General features: G+C 38.3%; 1 protein-coding gene across 1 annotated transcript in view; it reads right to left on the minus strand.

The window, feature by feature from the left end:
* Positions 1 to 661: 661 nt before the first annotated feature.
* The window catches only part of LOC104280415 (anion exchange transporter-like), a gene marked incomplete at its 5' end in the record, with an annotated part of 36,773 nt that continues 14,459 nt past the window's right edge, over positions 662 to 22,975 (minus strand). The window contains 2 exons of the mRNA XM_009878064.1: positions 662 to 828; positions 12,479 to 12,634. Of these exons, the coding sequence (XP_009876366.1) occupies positions 662 to 828; positions 12,479 to 12,634 (323 nt within the window). The remainder of the gene's footprint in view (positions 829 to 12,478; positions 12,635 to 22,975) is intronic.

Below are 22,975 nucleotides of genomic sequence, written 5' to 3' on the forward strand. Positions count from 1 at the left end.
CTGGGCAAGGGCAGAGGTAAGGCATGCCGCTCCTTGAGGCTCTGAAACACCAAGGTTGCTCCAGATAGGATTGAAAATAGAAGGTAAGTCCTGTATTCATTCTCAATTATATCCTAACTCCTCGTTTTACACTCACACTTACCCACATAGCATAGAATCAACACAGAACTATAGAATGGTTTGGGTTGGAAGGGACCTTAAAGATTATCTCGTTCCAAACCCCTGCCATGGGCAGGGTAACCTCCTACTAGACCAGGTTGCCCCATCTAGTCTGGCTTTGAACTCTTCCAGGGATAAGGCATCAACAACTTCTCTGTGCAACCAGTTTCAGTGTCTCACAACATTCACAATAAAGAATTCCTTCCTAACATCTAATCTAAACCTACCCAGTTTCAGTTCAAAACCCCTACTCCTCCCCTTCCAGGAAGATGGGATCCAGTATACCTCACCATAACATGGCTATTATTTGACAGCACAAACCCACACCCACCAAGGCTGATACCAGAGTATACATGTAGAGCAAGATGTGTGCCAAGAAAATGCCTGGTGAAAGCCAAAACTCTGGTTCATTCATCCTGTTCTTGTCCTCATCCTTTTCTCCTTACAGCAGGAGCAGAAGGGGTGCAATATTTGGTCAAAAAAGGTCACAAAATACGGGGACCTAAATTTTGGCATACTCTGTCCGGTTAAAGCGATATCCTATATAATCAGCAGTAAACTCCATCCTCTTTCTAAGGCCCCCAGAGGGGAGGCTGTTGCTCATTAGATGCCTCAGCTTGCCAGAAAAAATCTGCCTCTGGAGATCTTCAAAGACCCTCTCCTGGTCACCTGTTTAGGGAACACAAGCACTGAGTTTAGCAGGACTGGTTCATTAAGTACCCACAGAATGGATCTACATTTGGCAGACAGTGCCAGACCTGTCATGCCCCATCATTTGCAAAATACTTAAAAATGTTTTATTCATATCTGTATTATATATTTATTTTTCTTTGAAAGTACAGAGGACTTGGAGGCAACCAAAAATAGAGAAATAGAAATGTGAAAATAGAGATGAGTACAATTTGTCATTTTTCTGTAAGGCTGCCAGTCCAACACAATACCAGCTTACACAAAACAAACATTTTTCCACAGCTGCTAAACCCCCAGTAAATTAATTGAAGTAGAAATAAAGATAGAAATGCTTAAGGACTGTTACCCAGTATCATTGTATTGTTTTGTTCAGGGCAGAAGGTCCCAAAACTTTGGAAAACTAATAAAACCCAAAATTTAGGGCAGATTCAGCAGCTAGTCAGTTCTGCCAATTCCTCCAGAACAAGACATGAAATAAATTGTAAAAAAAAAAGAGGGGAAACCATAGAGTTCTTACCATTTTTCTTGAAAAGTGTATCTTGCCTACAGCTTTCAGCACAAAATGGCCAGCATAAAAGAAAACTCTTTTTCCCACCTGTATTTAAAAGAGTATATTTTCATATACTTTCTGTATATATTAAGAAAGGATGAATGACTGTGGATGTTTTTTAAGGGAAAAATGAATAAGAAAAAAAAGATTAGTCAGGGCCATGCCCCAAGTGTTGAATAGGCGGAAGAGTGTCTCACTCCACCTCACAGTGACACACACAGTTCCTCACCAATCTTAAGACATAATTTAGATTCTCATATGCCTGGGAGAGGAGCATAGGAAGCTCCAGACAGAAATTCATGAACAAATGAATCCGCACCCAACAATACACAACTGGGTGACTGCTGCATCTGCATTCTGTGTTCTTAGAAACATGCATCTTGGGTGAAACTTTGAGGATGGCTGTAAAAAGATACTCCTTTTTCTTTATTATACTTTACTAGTAAAATGTTCTTATTGCTAGGAAAAAATCAGTAAAAGCATTTAAAATTATTGTAATTAAGTATTTGTAAGTCCATTGATTAAGAAGAATCCTAATTGTATGGTATTTTAAATGAAAACTTCTTCTATGGGAGAAAAATCCACTGTTTTCTAAAATTTTCCTAGTTTTCTGACCCCCAGAAGGGGCAATTATGATTTGAACTATTCAGAGGTCTGCTATCGAGTAACCACATTAAACCACTTGTCTCTCCTGTGTACTGACATCCATCAGTCAAAATCACTGTGTCACCATCCATTATCTGGTAAAAGAAATAACATTGTTATTGTAATAGCACATGATCAATATCTTCTGCTTTGAAGATAAATCTTATTTCAGTAAACGCCTTGACTGCCTGAGAGCAGGAGACTATTACTCTATGAAAATATTCTGTTTCATTCAGATTATCTCTTAATTAAAAGTTTATGGCTGTTCTATTAAAAGTATGGTCAGCAAAGCAATTTCTTTTGTAAAGCTGAAGCTAACTAGCTCTGTGGTAGAAATGAAAGGAAGACAGAAAAGCTATTTTCCCTTGTCACTGGCTCTAGCTGCTGCCTCCTGGTTATTGGAATCCTCACACCCCCATTCCATAAAATGATGCTTGGCACTGGCTATCTAGAAAGGCCCCTTATCGATTCTGACCTGTACTTACACTTCCTTTGTCTTTAAAAAAGGAGTTTCCACCCCAATTTAACTTTACTTTGATCTGAATTAAAATTGTTAAAACAACAACCACAAAAAATTATTGAAACAATGATCTCTAAGGTCCCTTCCAACCTAAGCCATTCTGTAACTCCATTCTATAATTCTAATATCTCAGAAATTGCTTCAAACAAAATATTTTGTAATTAATTTGGAATATTTTGTAGAAGCTGCAAATCTTTTCTATTTTTGATAGAAAACAGAGACAGCTTGGAAGTAAAAAGTCATTTTAGAATCAGCAGCATGCTTATCAGTGTTTCTAGGCACTCTTGAAATAATATTTTGGAAGAAATTTCGATTCTATTTTTTTCTCAGATGCTCTAAAGATTCTCTTGGCAAGAGAGAAGTCCCAGCCCTTGAGCAGTGTGAAATCCTGCCCAGCACAAAAATCATAGCCTTTCTGTCTTCTTGTAAAATCTGATTTGTTGTAAAATGTTCCCCATAACATTATAGAGTAGAAATATTTTATATAAGAGTAGTCTTTGTTAAAATAAATTTTTTTCCCCCCATAGTTCTTCCTTTCTTGGCAGGAAATCCATATAAGGTTCACAAAAAAAAGAGGATTAGCACCATGAAATTGAAATAATTTATACAAATGGAGGTTTACAGAGAAGCTGCAGTTTTGAAAATTTACAAGTGAGAAGGTGTGGATCAGGTATGCAAACTCTCCTTCCAGACAGTGAAATGGGGGTGATTCATCATTCCATTAGACAATTCACATGATGTATCTCCAATTACTTCCAAGATATAAAGCTTAAGGTACTCTGTGAGATTTCAAGACAGCTTTAATTGAGTTCACTGGGAATTGCTTTTATGTATCTAAGGGGAGAATTCAGCTGTTCATATTTAAAATTCAGAATCTCAACATAGTTAAATGAAGTTGCAAGAATTTGAAAGAATAGTCATCTTAGGTTTTTCTTGAGACATGAGGATACAGCTTGCATGGTGTATATAACAATAATTTTAAAAGATGGGTATTCACATCATCAAAGACTTAAGGGCAGTTATACACATATAGGAGGCCTTCATTTCAGATCAGAAAGTATTCCTGGATTTATGCCAGTTTCATTTCAGATAGATTTCTGAAAGAAGTAGCAAAGTGTGTTGGAAGAGTTAACAGTTAAGGAGTGCTGCTTGCTTATTTGGAGCAATTTAGTAGGCTGACTTATCATGCCTTCGTGGCCCTCTGCAAGGAAGGCAATGCATGTGTGCTAATGAGCATCCTTTAGGGATTTCAGCCAACTCTGGGGAGAGTACTCTGTTGTCCAGCAGCACTGTATTGAATTCAGTTTGGGCATGATGAACCTGGCACTGCTTCAGTTCAAAATATTCTCCCCACTTTTTCTTCAGGACAAGGAGGGCAGAAGCAGCAGCACTGCAGACTCCACTTGGGAGTTTACTAAGCCACGTAGTTTTTGGTTTTGGCAGGATGGCTGTAGGTCATGCGCGGAGGTGTGTGTGCAGGGGAGTGCTGACCAGGCAATTGTGATGACAGCTGGGCAGATGAGCACTTTATAGTGTATGCACTTGTGCAATTTTTACTCAGCAGATGCCAAGTCAATGGGCACCAGGACGTGGTTTTTATTTCCTGCTAAAATGTTTTTCTCAGTGTAATGTACAGTCAGTACAATTACTCATTTATGTCAGCATGGGCATTAACTGAACCAAGTGCACCCTGTTTAATTTCAGAGTTGCCAAGAAACTTTACTTCATGCTATGTTCTTCTTGCAGGAAAATCCAAACAATATTTTAGAAGGAAAGCTTCTCTGTCCCATTTTACCCTTTTGCATTTGGTCACTTGACTCTCTTTAGCTCACTGCTGTCTCACAAAATCTCCTTTGGGCAGTGGTAGCATAGTTAAAAGCTCAAAGATTTATGACTTCAGTTGTTTAGCTCACTGGCAATAATGCATCATGACAGAAGCAATTGTTGGAACAGGCAGCTATGATACCATTCTTTTATGAAAAACTGTAGCTGGAGATAAGGGAGTCAAAAGAAGTCTCTTGTGAATATTATTATCCTCTGGAAATTTTCCAAAAAAGATTTGCAGCTTCTCTATAGACTATGGCTAGAGTTCATTGATCCACAGACTATCATCCTGAATAGCAGATTAAAGCCAGATGGCTGTAGATCTGCTCTAGGCTACAAATCTCAAAAGAAATGAGAGGGAGTACGGTGGTGACTGACCACAAATGAAAGCATAGAAGGGATTCTTTTTTTTTCTTTAATTCACTGTTTCGTTCTTCTGTAGTGTCATATAAAGTCCGTTGTAGCTAAAACTTAAATAATATCAACACAGAGAAGGTATGCAAAGTATACTGACGTAGATCAAAATTATACAAAGTATCCTAAAAATACACGACAAAGGCTTTTATGTGGAGCCTTTGTTCAGTTAGTGTGCTGGAGCAGTGCATTTTCAGTGAAAAGAGTCTTTGTATAAACTGACTTGAACTGATGGTAATTCATTTGCTTTAGTGGCTTGGGTCAAGTGAAGAGTAGGTATAAATTATGTGTCCTCATGAAAGTGATAAATACATGCTACAAGGTTAGACAAGACAGAGGATGGATTTCAGAATATTTGAACTGTCATTTCAAAAGTCTTATTTTCATTTAAAATGTGCACACATGCAGGTTTGTTAATAGATTAAATAATGTCAGTCCTTATGCACGGAAGTGCAACCTCACAGAACAAGATTTTTGATATCTGTGCACAGTTTTTAATTCCATTTTTTGTTCACTGCGATTCAGTTTTGAGTAATATTTTTCTTTTTCTTTGCTCTGAATTAATGGTAATGATGAGCTGAAATTCCAGAATTTCTCACGGAATAAAAATTCCAGAAAATTTTAGTACATACTCATTGGAGCAATTTATTTCAGCAACCTTTCTAGTGTTATTTTCACCGTAATAGCATTGTTCTAACAACATAAAAAATGGATTGTAAAAATTCTGAGTTTCCGGTTATTATTTTATGTATTTCATTTAGATTTTATGTTATATTACAATGTTTATTACACATAATACAGTATGCAATGCTTCTGAATAAAGTGGTAAATTAAAACAATTAAAGAAGCAGTAAATCTTGCTTTTACTTGTTTTGTGGTACATTTTCTCGAAATCAATAGATTAAGGATTTTGAAAACAGTGAAACTGCACTTTCATCAGGAAGCTGTTCTATAAAGTTGTTTTCTATTTTTCATTTCAATCTTAAAAATAGTGTCCAAGCATATCTACACATACTTCAAACTCACTGTCAATGAAGTGGAGCATCAGTACAGGTGTGTTGTTCAAATGTTAGTAAGAATTAGATGCAAAATATTGACCAAAACTCATATTTTTTTCAATACTGACTATGCATAAAATACGTGGATTAATTATCTAGGTTTCCTGGGTAGGAAAATTAAAATAATTGAAATAAAATCATCTCAGCTCAGTTAATCTTTGTGGAACAGCATCAAAGTATTCGAAGGTGTGAGCACTTCACGATCTGCCTGTGTTAACATCTCCTGGAATGGGTAACAACTTGGAAATAGGATGCCACAGAAGTTTTGCTCGAGACAGCTCCGTCTTCTGGATTAAAATCTGGATCTTGTAAGCAGCTAAAACATCATATGAAACTCAGACTGAGCCTTTGGAAGGATGTGAAGGATTTTCAGCCAAACAGCCACTTCGGCTCTTGCCTCCCATAAATTAAACTTGCTTTTCCCCAGTAGATTATAATTTCATTTACATCATTGTTATTCTCCACTAACATTTAATTCCCATTTACATCAGGCTAAACTGACAATTTTCTGTCAAAATGTTTTCCCCTGCGAAAAATGATTTTGCAATTAACATGGAAGTTTTACTAAAAGAATTCAGGAGTGTTGATTGTTTTAATTAATGGTACAAAAATTCAAATGAAAAATCTAATACTTTTTTTTGTTACTGGCAGACAAATAGCACTTTACTTTCATATTTTAGGCACTAAATCAATATAACTAGTGGAATAAGTTGTTTTCTTTTTTTTTTTTACAACTAAACAGCTTCTTTTCAGTCTCTGATCCATCATATAAGAATAAAAATAAAGATTTTTTTTCAGAATAAAATACAAGAATTAATTTGTTCTGACATAGCTATCCTCTCTTTAACTATCTCTGTTTCATGATGCTGCTGGGTAGTGTCAGAAATCACCTTCTAGATAGGACAGGTAACATCTTACACATGTCAAATCTTCTTCAGGGTCAGTCCATGAATCTGGCATTTCTTCGATATTTTGTAATGAACAATAAGCCAATCCTTGGTGTCTCAGGGATGCTCTGCCTTTTCTGTCACTGCAAGGACTAGCTCCCCTCAAATCCCAGACTGAAGAAGACAACACCACTGCCTTTATTTCAGATGTGACTCCACAAAACAAATTATTATAAAACTTAAAACAATTCCAAAAACTATAACCTTTTTCAGACCACTGGCAGAGAGTATCTTTAACGGATATGTCAGTTTTGGTGTTGTAATTCAATATGTAACTTAGGTTCTGGACTATAAAAGCAGACTAAGACACTGCCTCTTTTCTGGAGTATTGCTTAGCACATGCGTATGTGAAAATTACTGCTTAAATTACAATATGTTAAGAAGTCAAAAACCGGGCTCCTTCAAAATACGGAGAGGAGGATTTTCATTAGGAAGTTTTGGGCATTTTGAAATGAAACATATATAGGACCTTACTGGTCTGTTTCAGTAAGTTTGTGCAAAGAATGCTAATTCTACTGTATTCACGCTGTAACAAAATTAATTCTGTTTTTCATCCTGTGAATTTGGTTAGGTCTACAAGTCTATGCACGTAAACAAGAGGTTAGCCACACCAGCTGGGCAAAATTTGGAAAATGGGAACTCATAATCCATTGATTTCTCTGCTGGCAAAAGAAGACCAATCCTTCAACACAAAATATTGGACAATTTGAAGTTCAGCTACACAGTTTTGAACTCAGTGGAGGAGCTGGTCAACAAAGAAAGTCTTTCATTAAAGCAAATGTCAGCCAAGTTTGCAATGCGTCTTTGATTAGCAAAAATGGCTTTACATGTTATGCCTCAGAGTGCTTCCTCAAGGTCCCATTTCCCTAGTTTTCTAAACAGGGGTTATTAACTTTTCACGTATCTACTCATTGTTACTGGGATAGTACTCTTCCTCCCTGGCTGTGCTGGTTACCTGGTGCAAAAATACCCATTTGCCAAGGCAAATACTTTTGTTGTCCATTCTACTTCCATATCATTTTATATTCTCTGTTTGATACAGTACTATCCTGCAAAGAAAAGACTGTATTTTTTGTATAGGTTTTTTCCCATTTGTATTTCCAGGCTCAGGCAGGGCAGAATTTGAAATTTGCATGGAAACTTCAGGTGGGTTTCTGAATACTCCTCCAAGCATCCAGACCTTTCTGATCTAGTGTTTGGCTCAGAGTACCATTAGTCAAATGGTTAAGAATAATTTTTGAAAAAAAACCCCAACTTCTTCAATAGCCCAGACTCAAATCCTGAAATGTTTATTATGTGAACAAGGAATCAAAGCATCCTGCTGTTAATATCACTCTTTTATCACCATACTTTTAAGTATAGCCATTATTTTCTGTAATTTACAGTGTCTTACACCCTGGAAAGCCAGTCAACTGTTCAGACAAGAGTGGCAAGGAAGGTTGACTAGCAGTTCTTGTCTCCAGGGATCCACTGATGTCATTGATTATGCTGTTGTATATAGAAGGAAATGAGGAAGCCACATTAGTTATAATTTGACCCATCATAGTGGAGGGTCAAAGAAAAATGAATGCCTGATGAAAATACCTGGAAACATTGGAAGGGAATAATTATTCACAAAGATCAGAATGAAAAAAACATGAAGAAGGCTCTGTATTTTCATTCGCTATAAATGACAGTACGGACTACTAAGTCTGGAGAGGAGTGACATATATTCAGACTACCTATTTTGGTCCATAATACAGACATAGATACTTAGAATTACATCTACCATAAAGAAAAATTGATGGCAGAATCAATCTTACTAGGCAGAGCCAGTAAGTCATATATGCATATACTTCGATGGCAATGACACACTGGGAAATGTAAACTGTGGTTCTGTAGACTGCCCAGGGAGCCAGGCAACCTTTGCTTCGTTTGCTAGCTGGTATCTTGAACTTAAACATCTGTTGGGCCATCCAATCCCATTTTAACCACTGTACTAGCTGGTCAGAATACCTCTTGCTACCACTAACCAGTTGTGTGACCAACTGCAAGTTGTGTGACCAACTGCAAAGTCTGTCAACAAAACTAGTGGAAAGTAATCCACTGCAATCTCTGCATGCTGATATAGGCTTGGCCAGGGATAATGAACTAATTCTCTCTGCGACTAAGACAAATGCTGGTAAAGCAGAGAGTGGTTTGCACTGATTTTCTTTTTTTTTCTTTTACTGTCTTTTTGTAGGAGACAGACTGACTCTGAACTGATCTGCAGTAACTATTGAATTTACACTTAAACAACTACCCTTTTTGAGAGAATGCAAAAAAAGCCTAACCTGGTGAATTTATCACTTTTTTTACATTTATTGTATTGCAGGAGAACTCAGGTGACACCGCAGATGAAATCATAAGAGAGTCCTCCACAAGAATTTTAAGGGACAGAAGTGTTCAATAGTAGGACATTTGTTTAAAGGCTCTTCGAAAAACCTCTCCTCCCTTCTTTTGGTTTTAGGTCTATTTTGAAACATAACATGGCTATTTTGCCCTTCTCCCCTTCTACTGTCACAATTTCTCTCTGGAAATATTTTTCCTCAGATAGGAGTGTCCTGTACAACAGGGAAAGAAAACATTTTTGCTCTTTTTAAAAAAAAATCAAAGTATTTCACTGTGTAATGAGACAGGGTCTGATGACATTTTCTAGCAGCCAGCAAATCATGCTGTCATGCATAGGGAAAAAGCCACTAAAATATCCCCAGCTAAAATATCACAAAATTATGTAGAGCTCAATCCTAGGGAGCCATCTGCCATGTGAAAGCTCCTTGATTTCTTAAGACGTTCATTGCAAGCAGGCTTGCAGGACTGGACGCATAATTTGTCCCTTTTAGAAACTGTAGCTGTTGAAAAGAAGCCTTCATCAAAAACACTTGAGTGGCAGAGGCTGCCTAAAAAAAAGTCTGTGAATTTGACTGGGCAAAAAAAAATCCCCACCACATGCCCTCAAAAGCAGCTTGTGTGCTGGCTGAAAATGCGCCACAACTACAGGTACAGAAATGAGATACCCATGAAAGGTCTGCTCCTGCCATGTGTATGCATGGAAATCTGCCTGCTGTCAGAGAGTCTTCTGTTCTGAAAGTGTGCAGATAAGATTCCTCTTCAGTAATCACCCTTTTTCTGAATTATCAGCCCTTTAAAACTGAAGGTAGGTAATGCCAGCCCATATGGAGGAATTTTTGACATACACTACACGTATAGAGATGTGTATATGTATAATGTTTTAGTATTGCCTTTTATTTTGTTAACAGATAAGCTATAGGAAATGGTTTGGTGAGCCCTGCCTTGGGACAGGGAGATGGACAAACAGTCTCTCAGGGTCCTCCTCCTAGCTCTGAACCTCGATGTGGAGGAAAGAATCTGCAGAGAGGCAGAAGGGGATGTGTTTTACAAATTGCAACCCGATGAGCTCTTCAACAGCATTAAACACCCATGGAGAATTACTATAATATAAATACTAAATGAAAAATCTTTTATGGCAGTAGTGAAAGCAAAGTCTTAGATATATATCTATAAAATAGATAAAATTCCATTAATTTTCAACTTGGGACAGACGGTATATTTGAATTTACAGACATGCCAAATGGTAAATTTGGCTTCCAATCTTTGAGATGTGGCTGATCTATTACGGGTGATAACAGCATATGCTACTTTCTGAGTCAGTTTCTGTTATGTCATGAGAAGCACCATCGCTTGTAATGGAAGATATTTTTACGTTAGCTAAATTGCCAGATGAGGTTCATAACATGGAAAATAGGTAGGCTCCAATGGTAGATTCAATATTTCAGATGGATGTCAAATTCAATACTGAGTAAATAAAGCAATGAAAGCAAATCTCACATGACAAATCAACATGGCATGTAGCTTGTTCAGATTTTTTTCTTTCACAATGTCAAAGGGTTGCATATCTTGACAACTTTCTTTAGCTGGTTGTGCCTGGGAGAATTAATGGAGACATTTGGCCTTTGTGGGTCTGTGTCCAAGCTTATATGTCCCAGGGAGGCAAGTAGCTACTTGAGATGCCACAGAGCAGCAGTGAACAGCTGAGGAATTGGAGCATCTGAGTCCAATTTGATGGAGCAGATGTTGCGTCCCGGCACTCCACAGCTGCCTCGAGGCTTTGTCTGGTGTCAGTCCTCTCCTAAATGATTTTTCATAATGAAGTTATGTGTTAATTGACACATAAAAATGTATGTTAATATAACATTAAAAACCTATCTTAAATTTACAAATGTGAGGGAACTGGAGGGAAGAAGAAAGCCTAACACTGACTGTCACCAAAACTTACCTGCTGTTTTCCATGGAGAAGAAACCACTGCCACTGATGCAGACAGACTTCACATGCCACAAAGTTAAACATTTTTTTTTTTATGGTACTTGCTAAAGGAAATCCTTTTTGACAACTGCATGGGCAGAGGCACCAACTCCAATGCCTCGTAAAAGTTTTGGCAGTTACTCCTGTCTTTAGGGGGTACTGCGGTATTAGAAGACTTTATTTACTTTCACCTCGTGTCCAGACCCGTGGCTCTGATGGAACCAGACTTGTTCCACCACTGACCAGGCCAAGCAGCAAGGTATTTCTCTTACTCCTTGCAGAAATATAGAGATGCTCCCCATTGTCCTTTCAGTGTTTCCACCATTTTGACAGCAGAAAGTTAAAATATAATGCTGGCCCTCATTTCAGACATAAACTAAGACAGCTCTTTCAATATATTAGCCCAGTTTTTGCCATATAAGATGAAAAATCCAAAAAAAATAATATTCTTCTCAGGCTATCAAGATTCAAATCTACAGTTTTACCTTCGGGGCAATACCCTACCTGCTATTGGGTGCAGATGCCTTCCACCAAAGCTGTACCAAGAAGAGTTTAAGCTTGAATTAGGCACTCTAGGGTAAAGAAAGACTGATTTAGTGCCTGGGGAAATATACAGGTGCCGAGCTCCAGGACAGCAATTCCTATTCCCAAGACAATTTATGTATTTAATGTTAAACCACCACTACAAAGACCAGATCCCAGAAACTTTACCTTAGATCACCAGCTCATGTCCTCTGTTCCTTTTCCTTTTGGTCCCAGTTAATCTTGTCCTCTTTTCTATGCAGCAGGGTAACATCCATAGGAAGGAGAAATCACAGAAGAGTGAAGGCACCTTCCTGAAGGAGGAACAAGAATCTGGACATCTCAGCTCTCTGAATGTTTTTTGAACCATGACAACACGTAAAAGGGCACAGAAAGCCTGAGCCTTCTCCAACCATCTTTTGATAACAAGCGATCCTTTTTACTCGTTAGCAGAAAAGTCCTCAATACCTACCTTCATGAAGTTGGGGCTGAGAAATGGAGGCTGTTGCACCATGGCTTCCACAACCAGGATGTGTTTTATATTTGAGCAATATTCACCTAAGACTGCCCAGATCCCATCTGCCTAGGTGCTTGTTTCCATATTGCTGATAGCCAGTGTTTAAGATTGCAGTATCAGCTGCATCAGCCTTTGCTGCCTGTCTGGAAAGGGGAGAAGTCCCTGCACAAGAGCTGGTGAGAAGCAGGGTGACAACCAGCATACGTAGCAGAACGGCAGGCTTTAATTGGCCAAAGTCATTGCGGTCCCCCAGGCACACAGACAGACTCAGATCTGAGGTTGGAAGGTACCTCCAACCTCCAACCGAATGAGGTTGGAGGTATCTCTAGAGACGATGCTCAGAGCAGGGTCAGCTATAGCAGGTTGCTCAGGGCCATGATCAGCTGGAGTTTGAATATCTCCAAGGATGCAGACTCTACAGTCTCTCTGATCAATCTGCTCCAGTGCTGGAACACCCCCACAGTAAAAGTAAGTTTGAATGAAATTTCATGTAGTTAAGTTTATTCCTCTTGCCTCTTGTCCTGTTCGTGGGCACCACTGAGAACGGTCTTGCTCTGTCTTCTTTGCTTCCCCATCAGTTATTTATACACGTGGATAAGATCCCCTTAAGCCCTGTGTTCTCCAGACTGAACAGCCCCAGCTCTATCAGCCCCTCCTCCTGTGTCAGGCTTCATGGCTTTTGCTGGACTCATTTCAGTATGACCATCTCTTTTACTAGGAAGCCCAGACCTAGGCTCAGTAGATTTTAGTGATCAGGTATTAATTTGTTTAAGCTCTCGGACCACACCTTCATGCACACAACCCAGACAGGCAGGATGTTGCCCTTCTATGCTGAGGAGCATGTAGAAAGCATTCAGCAGCTGTCCAAATCCGCATGAATGTCTCTCTCCTGATGCAATAATGCCTCTGTCTCGTTGCCCTGTGCTAAGTGGGTCACAGTAGGGCTCTGTGTAGTGCCTGTACACCTCTGTGGGTACCACAGTGCAGTTCCGAGGGTTCACAGCAGGTATTAAAGACATCTCTTTACTGTGCCACCTATTTTGGCACTCCCCTGCACAGACAGAGTGGTGGCCCACACCAAGGCACAGGGTGCCACGTCCCCATGAAACTCTATCCGCATCATTCATAGTGAACTGTTGACTAGTCCTCACTTACTGATTATTCTACCCTAGCCTTGAATTAATCTTTCAACTGAAAGTATTTCCCCTTAATCTTTCTCTCCTTTGGTTAACACGCTTCTATGATTCTATGATTCTACGATTCTAGTCCTATATCCTACATTTTCTTGGACATGTGCCATGAATGGAGCTGCCACTACCCCTGATGGTTCTTTACTAAGTATCTGAGTGGTGACATTCATGGAGAAGTGACTGAAGCGCTTTAAGCACAGTGTTTGCAATGACTGTCCATAACATGGAGGTGGTAATGCTCAGGCTACACCTGTTCCTCCTTATGGACCACCTGTCTCTCTGAAAAGGTGTAGTCTGTGAGGTTGAAAGAGGCAGATGTGAGCTTGCTTACACAGCTACTTCATGTTTATATGGATGAAACACCTATAAATGCTGCATTTTGTCTGAAAAAGAAATCTTACTCTAGAGACAAAAACAACCGCCTCTTTTATTGTTATGAAGTAATTGAAATGCTGTTAAAACCAGATTAGTAGGACTGATGTGGGGAAACTTTGTGTGAGACGAACTGCCCTTCTGAAGAAAACGACCTCGCATGTGGATCAAGGTCCTATTGGTGGCAATTTGCTCAAATTTTTATGGTCTGCCTCTCCTTCATCCGGCACCTCCATGCAGCCTGACATCTCAGCACCACCCTGTGCTCTTCTGATTTTTCATCCACGCACAATATCACACAGAGTCATTCCCTTGAGATTTCATTCCCCGTATACTCTCTTCCTCCGTCCCACTGCCCATCCCAGTTCCCTTCTCCTCCCCGTCCCGTTCACCACAGCCTCACAGCTCACCAGCATCTTAGCCTTGGTCTGTAGCTTTACATCTGCACCATCTTACATGTGGTTTGGTCAGTGCTGCACCCATCAGCACTTGTGCTATGCAATCTGCAGACCAGATTATCTCCTGATAGGAGGAAGGAATAAAGTGAAGAATCCCCTGGTCTGCAGAGCATCACAGGTCTTCTACAGTTCACCACCTCTGTTTCACGGCATTGGGAACTGAAGAGGAGAGGCACACTGGAGACCTGTGAAATGGGGGTAACAGGCCAGCACTGAACCTGAGCTATGATTGGCACATTTAAACATAATTTTACTACTGAAAATAAAATGAAAATGATCACAAATTGCAGATTTCAAATTTAATACTCCAAAACCTGTTTCAAATCTGGAAGCACTCCAAGACAAAAAAAAAAGAAAAAGTGTATTTTTTTTTTTAACAGTTAAGATTGCTCTCATTCTTTCAAAACATGTCTTCCTTTGCGGAGGTAGAACTTGGCTATAGGAACCAAGCTAAAACAGAAAGGAATGAAGTTCCAGAGATTTAAAAACAATTTCAGGGAAAGCAAAGAGAAAAAGGAACTTGAAGCAAAATGCTGAGCATGTTTGAAATTTTTAGTTTATACTGGAGGTATAAACTAACCACACTGGAGTATCAACTAGCAATTCCAGTACTATCACTACTAAATTCTCTTGGACAGGAAATGCCATGATGTTATTTTAAAACATATTTTAGAGGGACTTTACTAAAAGAGATCTAAAGACAGGAGGTCCATAGAGGTGGAATAATAAATAGGCTATAGATGTTACAGCAAAATAATGACCACTGATACCACAGGTGAGTTGGATCCTGATGCAGGGACAATGTTCAATGTCTAGTGTGTGGGGTATAGAATTAGACAGTCCTCCTCAGAACTGCAGGACTAACAAAACACTGCACTTCTCCCTTTGTCACAGAGAGCATGCAGGACAGATGTGATCTGCCAATTACTTTTTTCTCAAGACTGAACTGGCGAATATAATCTGCTCTGTCCTGCTTCCGTACAGAAGAACAAAAGACAGGCATCTTGTCCATGCCCAGTTCATAGGTGAATTTACAGCCTGTCCAGCAGTTTACAGACTGAAAAGATTGCATGAGGAACATGTGTGTATGAAAGTCAGTCAGGAATAGGGCAGATAATGGCAAGTGGAGATGCATGATGTACTTTGAGGTGGAGATATATAGCTACTCTTTGGGTAATACTCCTTTTCATTTCTGAAAATTCTTCCTGTCCTTAGGCTACCACAAATGATTTGTTACTATAATTACTACAGCCTGTTTGGGCTTCAAATGTTTGAAATAGCAAGTCATGCTTGAAAAAGCAGTCATGAGTTGAGAGATCATTCTTTCAGAAAAGAATGGTAAAGCATGGTTACCAGATGGCACAGAAAACTCAACTCAGTGATGGAGCAGGTCCTTTCCAGTCCTCTAATCCTAAAATCATATGCTTTTCCTATCAGTTTACTGGTTAACTTACCCCAGAAGCTAGCTGCAAGTGGTACAAATCTTAAACTATCCAAGGGATGTTATATGTCACTCTGTGACACTCAGCCACTTTGCCTGTGGATTAATAGAGACCTCAATTCCTGAACTGATGAGGAACAAGTATTTTTAAAAATACTACCTAGATTTACAAATAACAGTTTCATATATGCTTATGGCTTTGTTTGTATAATGTCTGTGATTTGTTCCACAAGCAAAAAAATATACAAAAAAGTACCTTCAGAAAAAATTACAACTACTAATTGTAACAATTAAGAAATCAAATAATTTTGTATCTCAAATGGAATACAAGACAGCGTATCCTATTAGTGAAATATATTTTATGGGATTTAAGGGAATGTGCGGGGTGCACTTTAATTCAGCGTTGTGGAGTTTTTAAGAATTACTAAGATTTGGCTGCATTTTTAAACTGTGACAGCAACACAATCAAAGCACAATGGAGATAAAAAGTATTTACCATATCCAAGCCAGTCAGAGAAACAACACAGAGTTTTATGAGAACCTGTGCAGCATTATAACCCACTCCCTCAGTTCTCCTTAATACTTAACCACTTCAATGTATTCAGCACAAAAGAGCTCTCTATTGGAAAACACATCATAAAAAAGTTAACCAAACAGCCACTTCTCTGCTTTTGCATGTCATGCTCTCCAGAAATGCCATAGAGCCAGAAGATTCCCGTTAGGGAAGAATTTGCTCCTCAGGATACCTTTAAAGTCTGTGGTAGGAGCTGATCTTGGACTTCTGGGCACCTGTTCTGGGAAGGAATAGAATATGATGTTGCTCAGCCATCTCACTCCAAAGCAGTTTCCTTGCTATTGTGTGAGCGTAACTGAGAAACGTAACTAGAAAATAGCCTTTATCATTAACAATATAATTAAGAATACTTAGATGCATAGCATCTAGGAGTTTATGGCACTGCAAATTGTTCATACTTTTGCAAGCCACTGTAAAATCTAAAATGTAGATGTTGCATAAATTTTTGCACATGCCTTCATAAACTACTAGGCATGAAAAATTAAGGTGCTACTTTCAAGGCCAAATTTTTAAAGATATATAAATCTAGTTTCCATTAATGCCATCACAGTTATTGGAGAGCTGGAAGGTTTTATGCATAATTTTCTCTCTTCTGGGGTAAGCCACAGACTGGATATAAGCAATACCATCAGTACATGCAAACTGGATATGAGGTGCACCATCTGTAGATACAAGTGACAATTGAAAAAGATGTATTCAAATGACTGTAAATGCATAGTGGCAACACTGGAAAAAGAAGTCCCAATATTTCTGTCTCTCTTACAGAGGTAAAAGTATCTGTTAGATGCCATACTCCCTTAAGAACTCTGAGGAAGTCAAACTTCTGAATGTAATGCAACTTTTCCTAAATGTTGAGGTTGGAGAAGGCAACATACCTCATTACAGACTGGTTAGTACACAATGTAAGGGAAAAAAGCTGCTGAGTATTGCAGTAATGAGGGCATTTTCCTCATTCTACATGTAAATTGTCTCATATTCAAATTTATTTCTGTATGAATTTATTGTTGCATATGCAAATACACAGAATTGAAACAAGAAAAAAAATAAATGCATTGTAAAACATATGGAAACATACAGATTATGTGATCTTTATTAAAATCCATCTTAATGATGAAAGCACCATTTAGCATCCGCTCTGGAACTACACTCCATTTATTTACGAGACACTACTTTCTGTAGACAAAGAAAGTATCTTCCAAAAATAGGAGTGCCATATTTTCAAGGCATACTGTGTATTTTATTTTTGTAACTAGTAAATGTCAAACAGTATTCATACACAGTACTGACGCATTAATGTTTTCATTCAACAGTGAAGATACCCTTCCTTATTACATTATATTTTTATGGCACACAGAGCTGTCAAATAAATTACATGAAAACAGCTAAAGCAAGACCTTGTGACACCTGAATCATAGAATCAGTGTAAATAACCTTTAAAATGAAAGACATATGATGAGAATTAGAAATATTTAATTTGCATAAGTATAATGTTAACAGTCTTTCCCTTATTACATATTTTATGCCTAATTTATAATTGTCACTGTATTAATTTCCTAACATCAGTTTACACTGTATTTTTTTTTCCTCATTGATCATTTTGTTTTGGAATGTGTGAAATAAATTCTGTAAGAAGCATTTGATCTTTTCCTCATTTTATTATACTATAATTAGCACATCTTAAGTTTTGCAAAAAACTCTTAATTCACATAGTGTAATATCTAACATTAAGAATTAATTCCTAAAAATAGCTAAAAGTTCTTAAACACATCAAGCAAATATAACATCTCTCAGGCCATCTCTTGAAAACAGTCTTGTATTAATGTTTTCCTACGAAGTGCAGAATACACAAAAATGTGCAAAATGAAAGCATTGATTTTTGTAAGCTGGATAATTCATACATTTTTAATTTGGAAATGTAAAATCTGAGCATCTAAGCATAGATATAGGAACCAAAGTGAATGGTTAGATTTTTCAGAATGGAATACTGCTCAGAGCAGTAAGGTCATCGGTTTCATTACTTGAAACCTGATAGTAAATGAGTGACTTCCTTGAACCTCTGTGGGAGGACACAGTCTCTCTTTCACACCTTTAGAAATCCATAAGAACAGAGCGAGCTCCACACTTTGTAGGATTCTGCCCTTATTGCTAACACTGCACAAGCTTATGTGTACAAGCACAGTTAGTAAAACCTTGCATTATTCTGAAAACTCCCTAGGGATCTTCAGATAAATAAGGCTGGAAGGTACAAAGACTAATATCGGTCTCAGGAGGGCATAGTAACTGCAACCCTTATTCTTACTGGCTGTAATTCACCTCCATGTGGATAGTGAGACCAGGACCTGCACTGCTGCACACAGGCTTTGTGCAGGTTTTTTGATAAAGCGTGGGTTTAGATCACTTTGCCTTTCTGAATCAGAGGAGTAAATATGGTTTATTCTATTCTATTCTATTCTATTCTATTCTATTCTATTCTATTCTATTCTATTCTATTCTATTCCATTCCATTCCATTCCATTCCATTCCATTCCATTCCATTCCAATATAGCAGCCTTCCAATACTTCAGGAAAGAAATGGAGAAACTCTTTATCAGGGAGTATGGAGGTAGGGCAAGGGGTAATGGTTTCAAACTGAGAATAATTTAGACTGATATGAGGAAGATTTTTTTTCTGTGAGGTTAGTATTTTATAATAATGGCAGTTGCACAAGATGTTCTTAGGTCTTCAACTCAATTTTTCTATTCTATTCTAGTGAAGTTAATTGGGATGTTTTCGGTTAAGCTCCTATATATTTACATAATATTTCTTCTTGATAGCCAGAGGGAAGCCAGTGGACAGTTTATACAAAGCAGCACTGAGGAAAGAAACTCCGAAAAATAATCTGAAAATTTTTAGGTGTTTCCTTAAATCTTCACCAAACAATTGAGCAGTTGTTTGTCAATCGACTCTGCAAGTGAAGCAAATACACTACTACCAGAGATTTCCAGAGAGCAACTCAGGTGAGATGCTAAGCAAGTCCTAGCCCTTCAGCAGAACAACTGGTCATCTCTGGCTATTGGTTACCAATGCGTGAGCTCTGATGTCATCCTGGTCACTTGAACACAGGCAATGTGCAGTTTTAGTATATGACATTAGCTTGGAGGGTTGGTGGTAGAGAAATGGAAACTGCTTCAGTACTGAAGAAATTTGCCCTCCTAGGTCAATGGTAAAAAAGAAATGACCCTTCCTCACCCACTAACTATGGTTTTCTAAAGCAATTCTCGTCTGAGAGCTTAAAGTCAATACAAGTATTTTAAAAGCAATTGAAATGGCAGATATCTTTACAGGCCCCTTGAACACTGTTCTGCTGAGAAAAAACTATCTTAAGTGGTGTGACTTGCCAGAAAGGGAATCTATTTAACAATGTATATTCTGAGAAAGAAATGTAAGCTAATTATATAAAGTAAAATACATTACAGGAATATTATAAGTACCCTAAAGCCCAGTATTGGAAGGTTAGGAAATTGAGAGCTGTGATTAAATGTTTTAAGGGAAGAAAAGTACTTCGTCCCTGGTTCTGCCCTGAGAGACAATTAAGCACTAATCACAGCATTAAAACATTTTGAAGTCTTAGACTGATTAAACACTTTTTAATATGACACTGTGTCATAAGAAGGTCTTTGAGCTAATGGAAGATGAAAGTCCATCCCAAAATAGCTATTTAGCTCTGGAAAAGTTATTCCTATTGAAAGTAGAGGAAGTTGGAAGCCATTTTGATTAGCACTACAAAGTTGTTAATTTGATGCAGAGATGCAGAGGGTTTCAACAGGGGCTAATACTACCAAGAATTGTAGAAATATGTGCATTTCTCCATTTGCAAGATCATTCAGAACAAAAAGTCTCTTGGTAGATGCTATCTTTGCTGAAGACCCTATCTTTAACAATTCCGTTAATCAACCTATCTGTAAATTTTCAGAAAAAAACATTTAGCCATCAAAGAGTAAATGCTTAGTAAAAAGGATACCATTTATTCATTTATTCAGTTTGCAGTTAAGTAGAGATCTCCATTCAGCTGTGACATAAAATTGATGCTTCTGCAATAAAAGTACATAGTAAGTAGGTTCTAAAGTGTTAATAAATTACTAAAACTGTTTGAGGAAATTATTAATCAAATGTTATTGCCTGTTACTGAGTCCAAGGATGTAATGAGTCATTTGCAATCAACTACACCATCTGAAATGATTGCTCTTGGGATAAGATACAGAACTTATTTCTCCTGTGTCTAATAAGCTTCTCATAGTTACTAATCAACCCTTTGAAAAGAATTATGAAAGCAGTGTCAGAAGAACATGTACAGAACACTTCTGCTCATCTGTGGGACAAAGTAAGGAATAACTCCAAGTGTGACCTATAAATGAAAGGGTAAAAAAAACCCCAACTCTCCTATTTTTTTCTAGAAGTATGTAATCACCAAGATGAGAAGGAAAGCCCATTGACGCCCTAACACAACTGTGCACAGATGAGAAAATCACTCTGTGAGCCATCTCATGTACTGCAGGAAGCTGCTGTGGGCAGACACAGAGTCAGAGAATGTTAGGGGTTAGAAGGGACCTCAAAAGATCACCTAGTGCAACACCCCTGCCAGAGCAGGATCACTTACAGTAGGTCACACAGGAACACGTCCAGGCAGGTTTTGAATGTCTCCAAAGAAGACTCCACAGCTTCCCTGGGCAGCCTGTGCCAGTGCTCTATCACCCTCACAGTGAAAAAGATTTTCCTGTTTTTGTGGAACCTCCTATGTTCCAGCTTGTGCCCACTGCCCCTTGTCCTGTCATTGGACATCACCGAGAAGAGCCTGGCTCCATCCTCCTGACACTCCCCCTTGACGTATTTATAAACATTTATGAGATCACCCCTCAGCCTCCTCTTCTCCGAGCTAAAGACACCCAGCTCCTTCAGCCTCTCCTCAAGGAGAGTCCAGACAAGCATACACATGTAACTGTTGCTAAAAAGGGAATCCTTAGCATTGGATTCTTCCCCCTATACTCCCAGCTGCACAAAACACCCTTGTACTTCTCTCTGTAGTACTAAGATGACCATTATCACTGTGACACATTCATTTACCTTTTAGCATCCATATTTTTTTGTCAGTGAGGAAAAATCCTACTTCCTCATCCTTTCTGATTTTTTGATTTTTTTTTTGCTCAATTCACATTTTACTGCTAGTGTTCATGTATGGCAACAAAGGCAAGAAGAAAAAATGTCGTACATGTTGCCTCATAACATGATACTTATATGACAACATAATCTAATGTGATTGCTGACAGTCCATAATTACAAGCCAAATACTCAATGCATGAATTCCTCCACCCCATTTGTGTGCTCACATACAGTACCACGTATCAAGATTGGGGCTGAAATGTGGCAACACACTTTACATGTCTCTCCACTGTCATCTCTCAGCTGCCACAGCTGAAGATTTCAACACCAAACAATTACAGCTCAAGCTGGAAAATGCAGACTACTCTATACTGAAACAACTTTTGGAAAAATATTACTAGTTTTTCCTCTTCTATCCAAGCTAAGAATACCTGTGGCTTTGAAAAGGCAGTAAACTACAATAATAACTCATGACAATTACTAGAGGTGGAGACAATCCAGTGCACTTAGGCAACATACATCTGCCTTCTCTGAATACACAGTGCTCCCACTGACCTTGGCAGGGATTAAAATGCATGCAAAACCAAGTACGAAAAATGGAAGCATATGTTAGCCCTGAATCGATGCTGTTATTGCAAATGGCTGTTTTGAACAGAAGAAAGGGTGAGTACGGCCATTAGAAACAGTATGCACTGGTATATGGCTTCCTGCATATATTGCATCAATTATAACACACTGTTTTTGAGAATTCATAATGCCTCATTATTCCATACGCAAAACTACAGATGTGTATTACAACTAATGTTACAACAGAAAATATCTAAAAGAATATACCTCACTGGTAAACACAGTCAGTACCTCATATCTGCTTTCTACTAATATGTACCTAAATGAATATAAAAATATCATATAAAACCACTATAGAACAATTGCATGAACTTTCTCTGAGAGATGGCAGCTGAACGATTTTTCTTCTGAACGGCAGATCTGTCATTACTGAATGTAGTAAATATATCTGGCATACAAAAGATCATCTGTGAGATCCCCTGGCGAATAAAACTAAGGAGAAACCGTGGTGTAGTTCATTCTGAATAGGAGCAGATGAAACTAGCCGTATTCAGTAGGTTGCTATCACACTTCACTCTGTTCACTGAACTTGCTGTAATTCTAAATTGGGAGAAATAGAAAAAAAAAGTATGATAATGTTTTCCTAGAATATCATGCAAAAGCAACAGATGAAGCAGTGCTGGCTTGAAAATGCCACCATGTTAAAGACTAATAAATCGAAAAGTTATTTATGATGAGAATGAATTTCATACAGCAACAGATGGGTTTCTTATCAATTTATCAACATAAAAATGAGAATTACAAAGGTGATAAGAGCACCTTTGCATTTCTGAAGAGCAGCAGAGATGAAAAGGAACCGTGAAGCTCTCTTGCCTCTACTTTTCTGCTAGTGAGAGACCTGCTGGAGGAGGAATTGAAAAATAAATCAGAACATACCACTTTCTGTAAATCTCTGCCTCCTTTCTCCTAGTTTTTTCTGTCCTATCCTATCCTATCCTATCCTATCCTATCCAATCCTGCCATTTTTTCTTTATGGAAACACCCAAAAT

The sequence above is a fragment of the Apaloderma vittatum genome, unplaced genomic scaffold (assembly GCF_000703405.1).
Source record: "Apaloderma vittatum isolate BGI_N311 unplaced genomic scaffold, ASM70340v1 scaffold20080, whole genome shotgun sequence".
NCBI lineage: Eukaryota > Metazoa > Chordata > Aves > Trogoniformes > Trogonidae > Apaloderma > Apaloderma vittatum.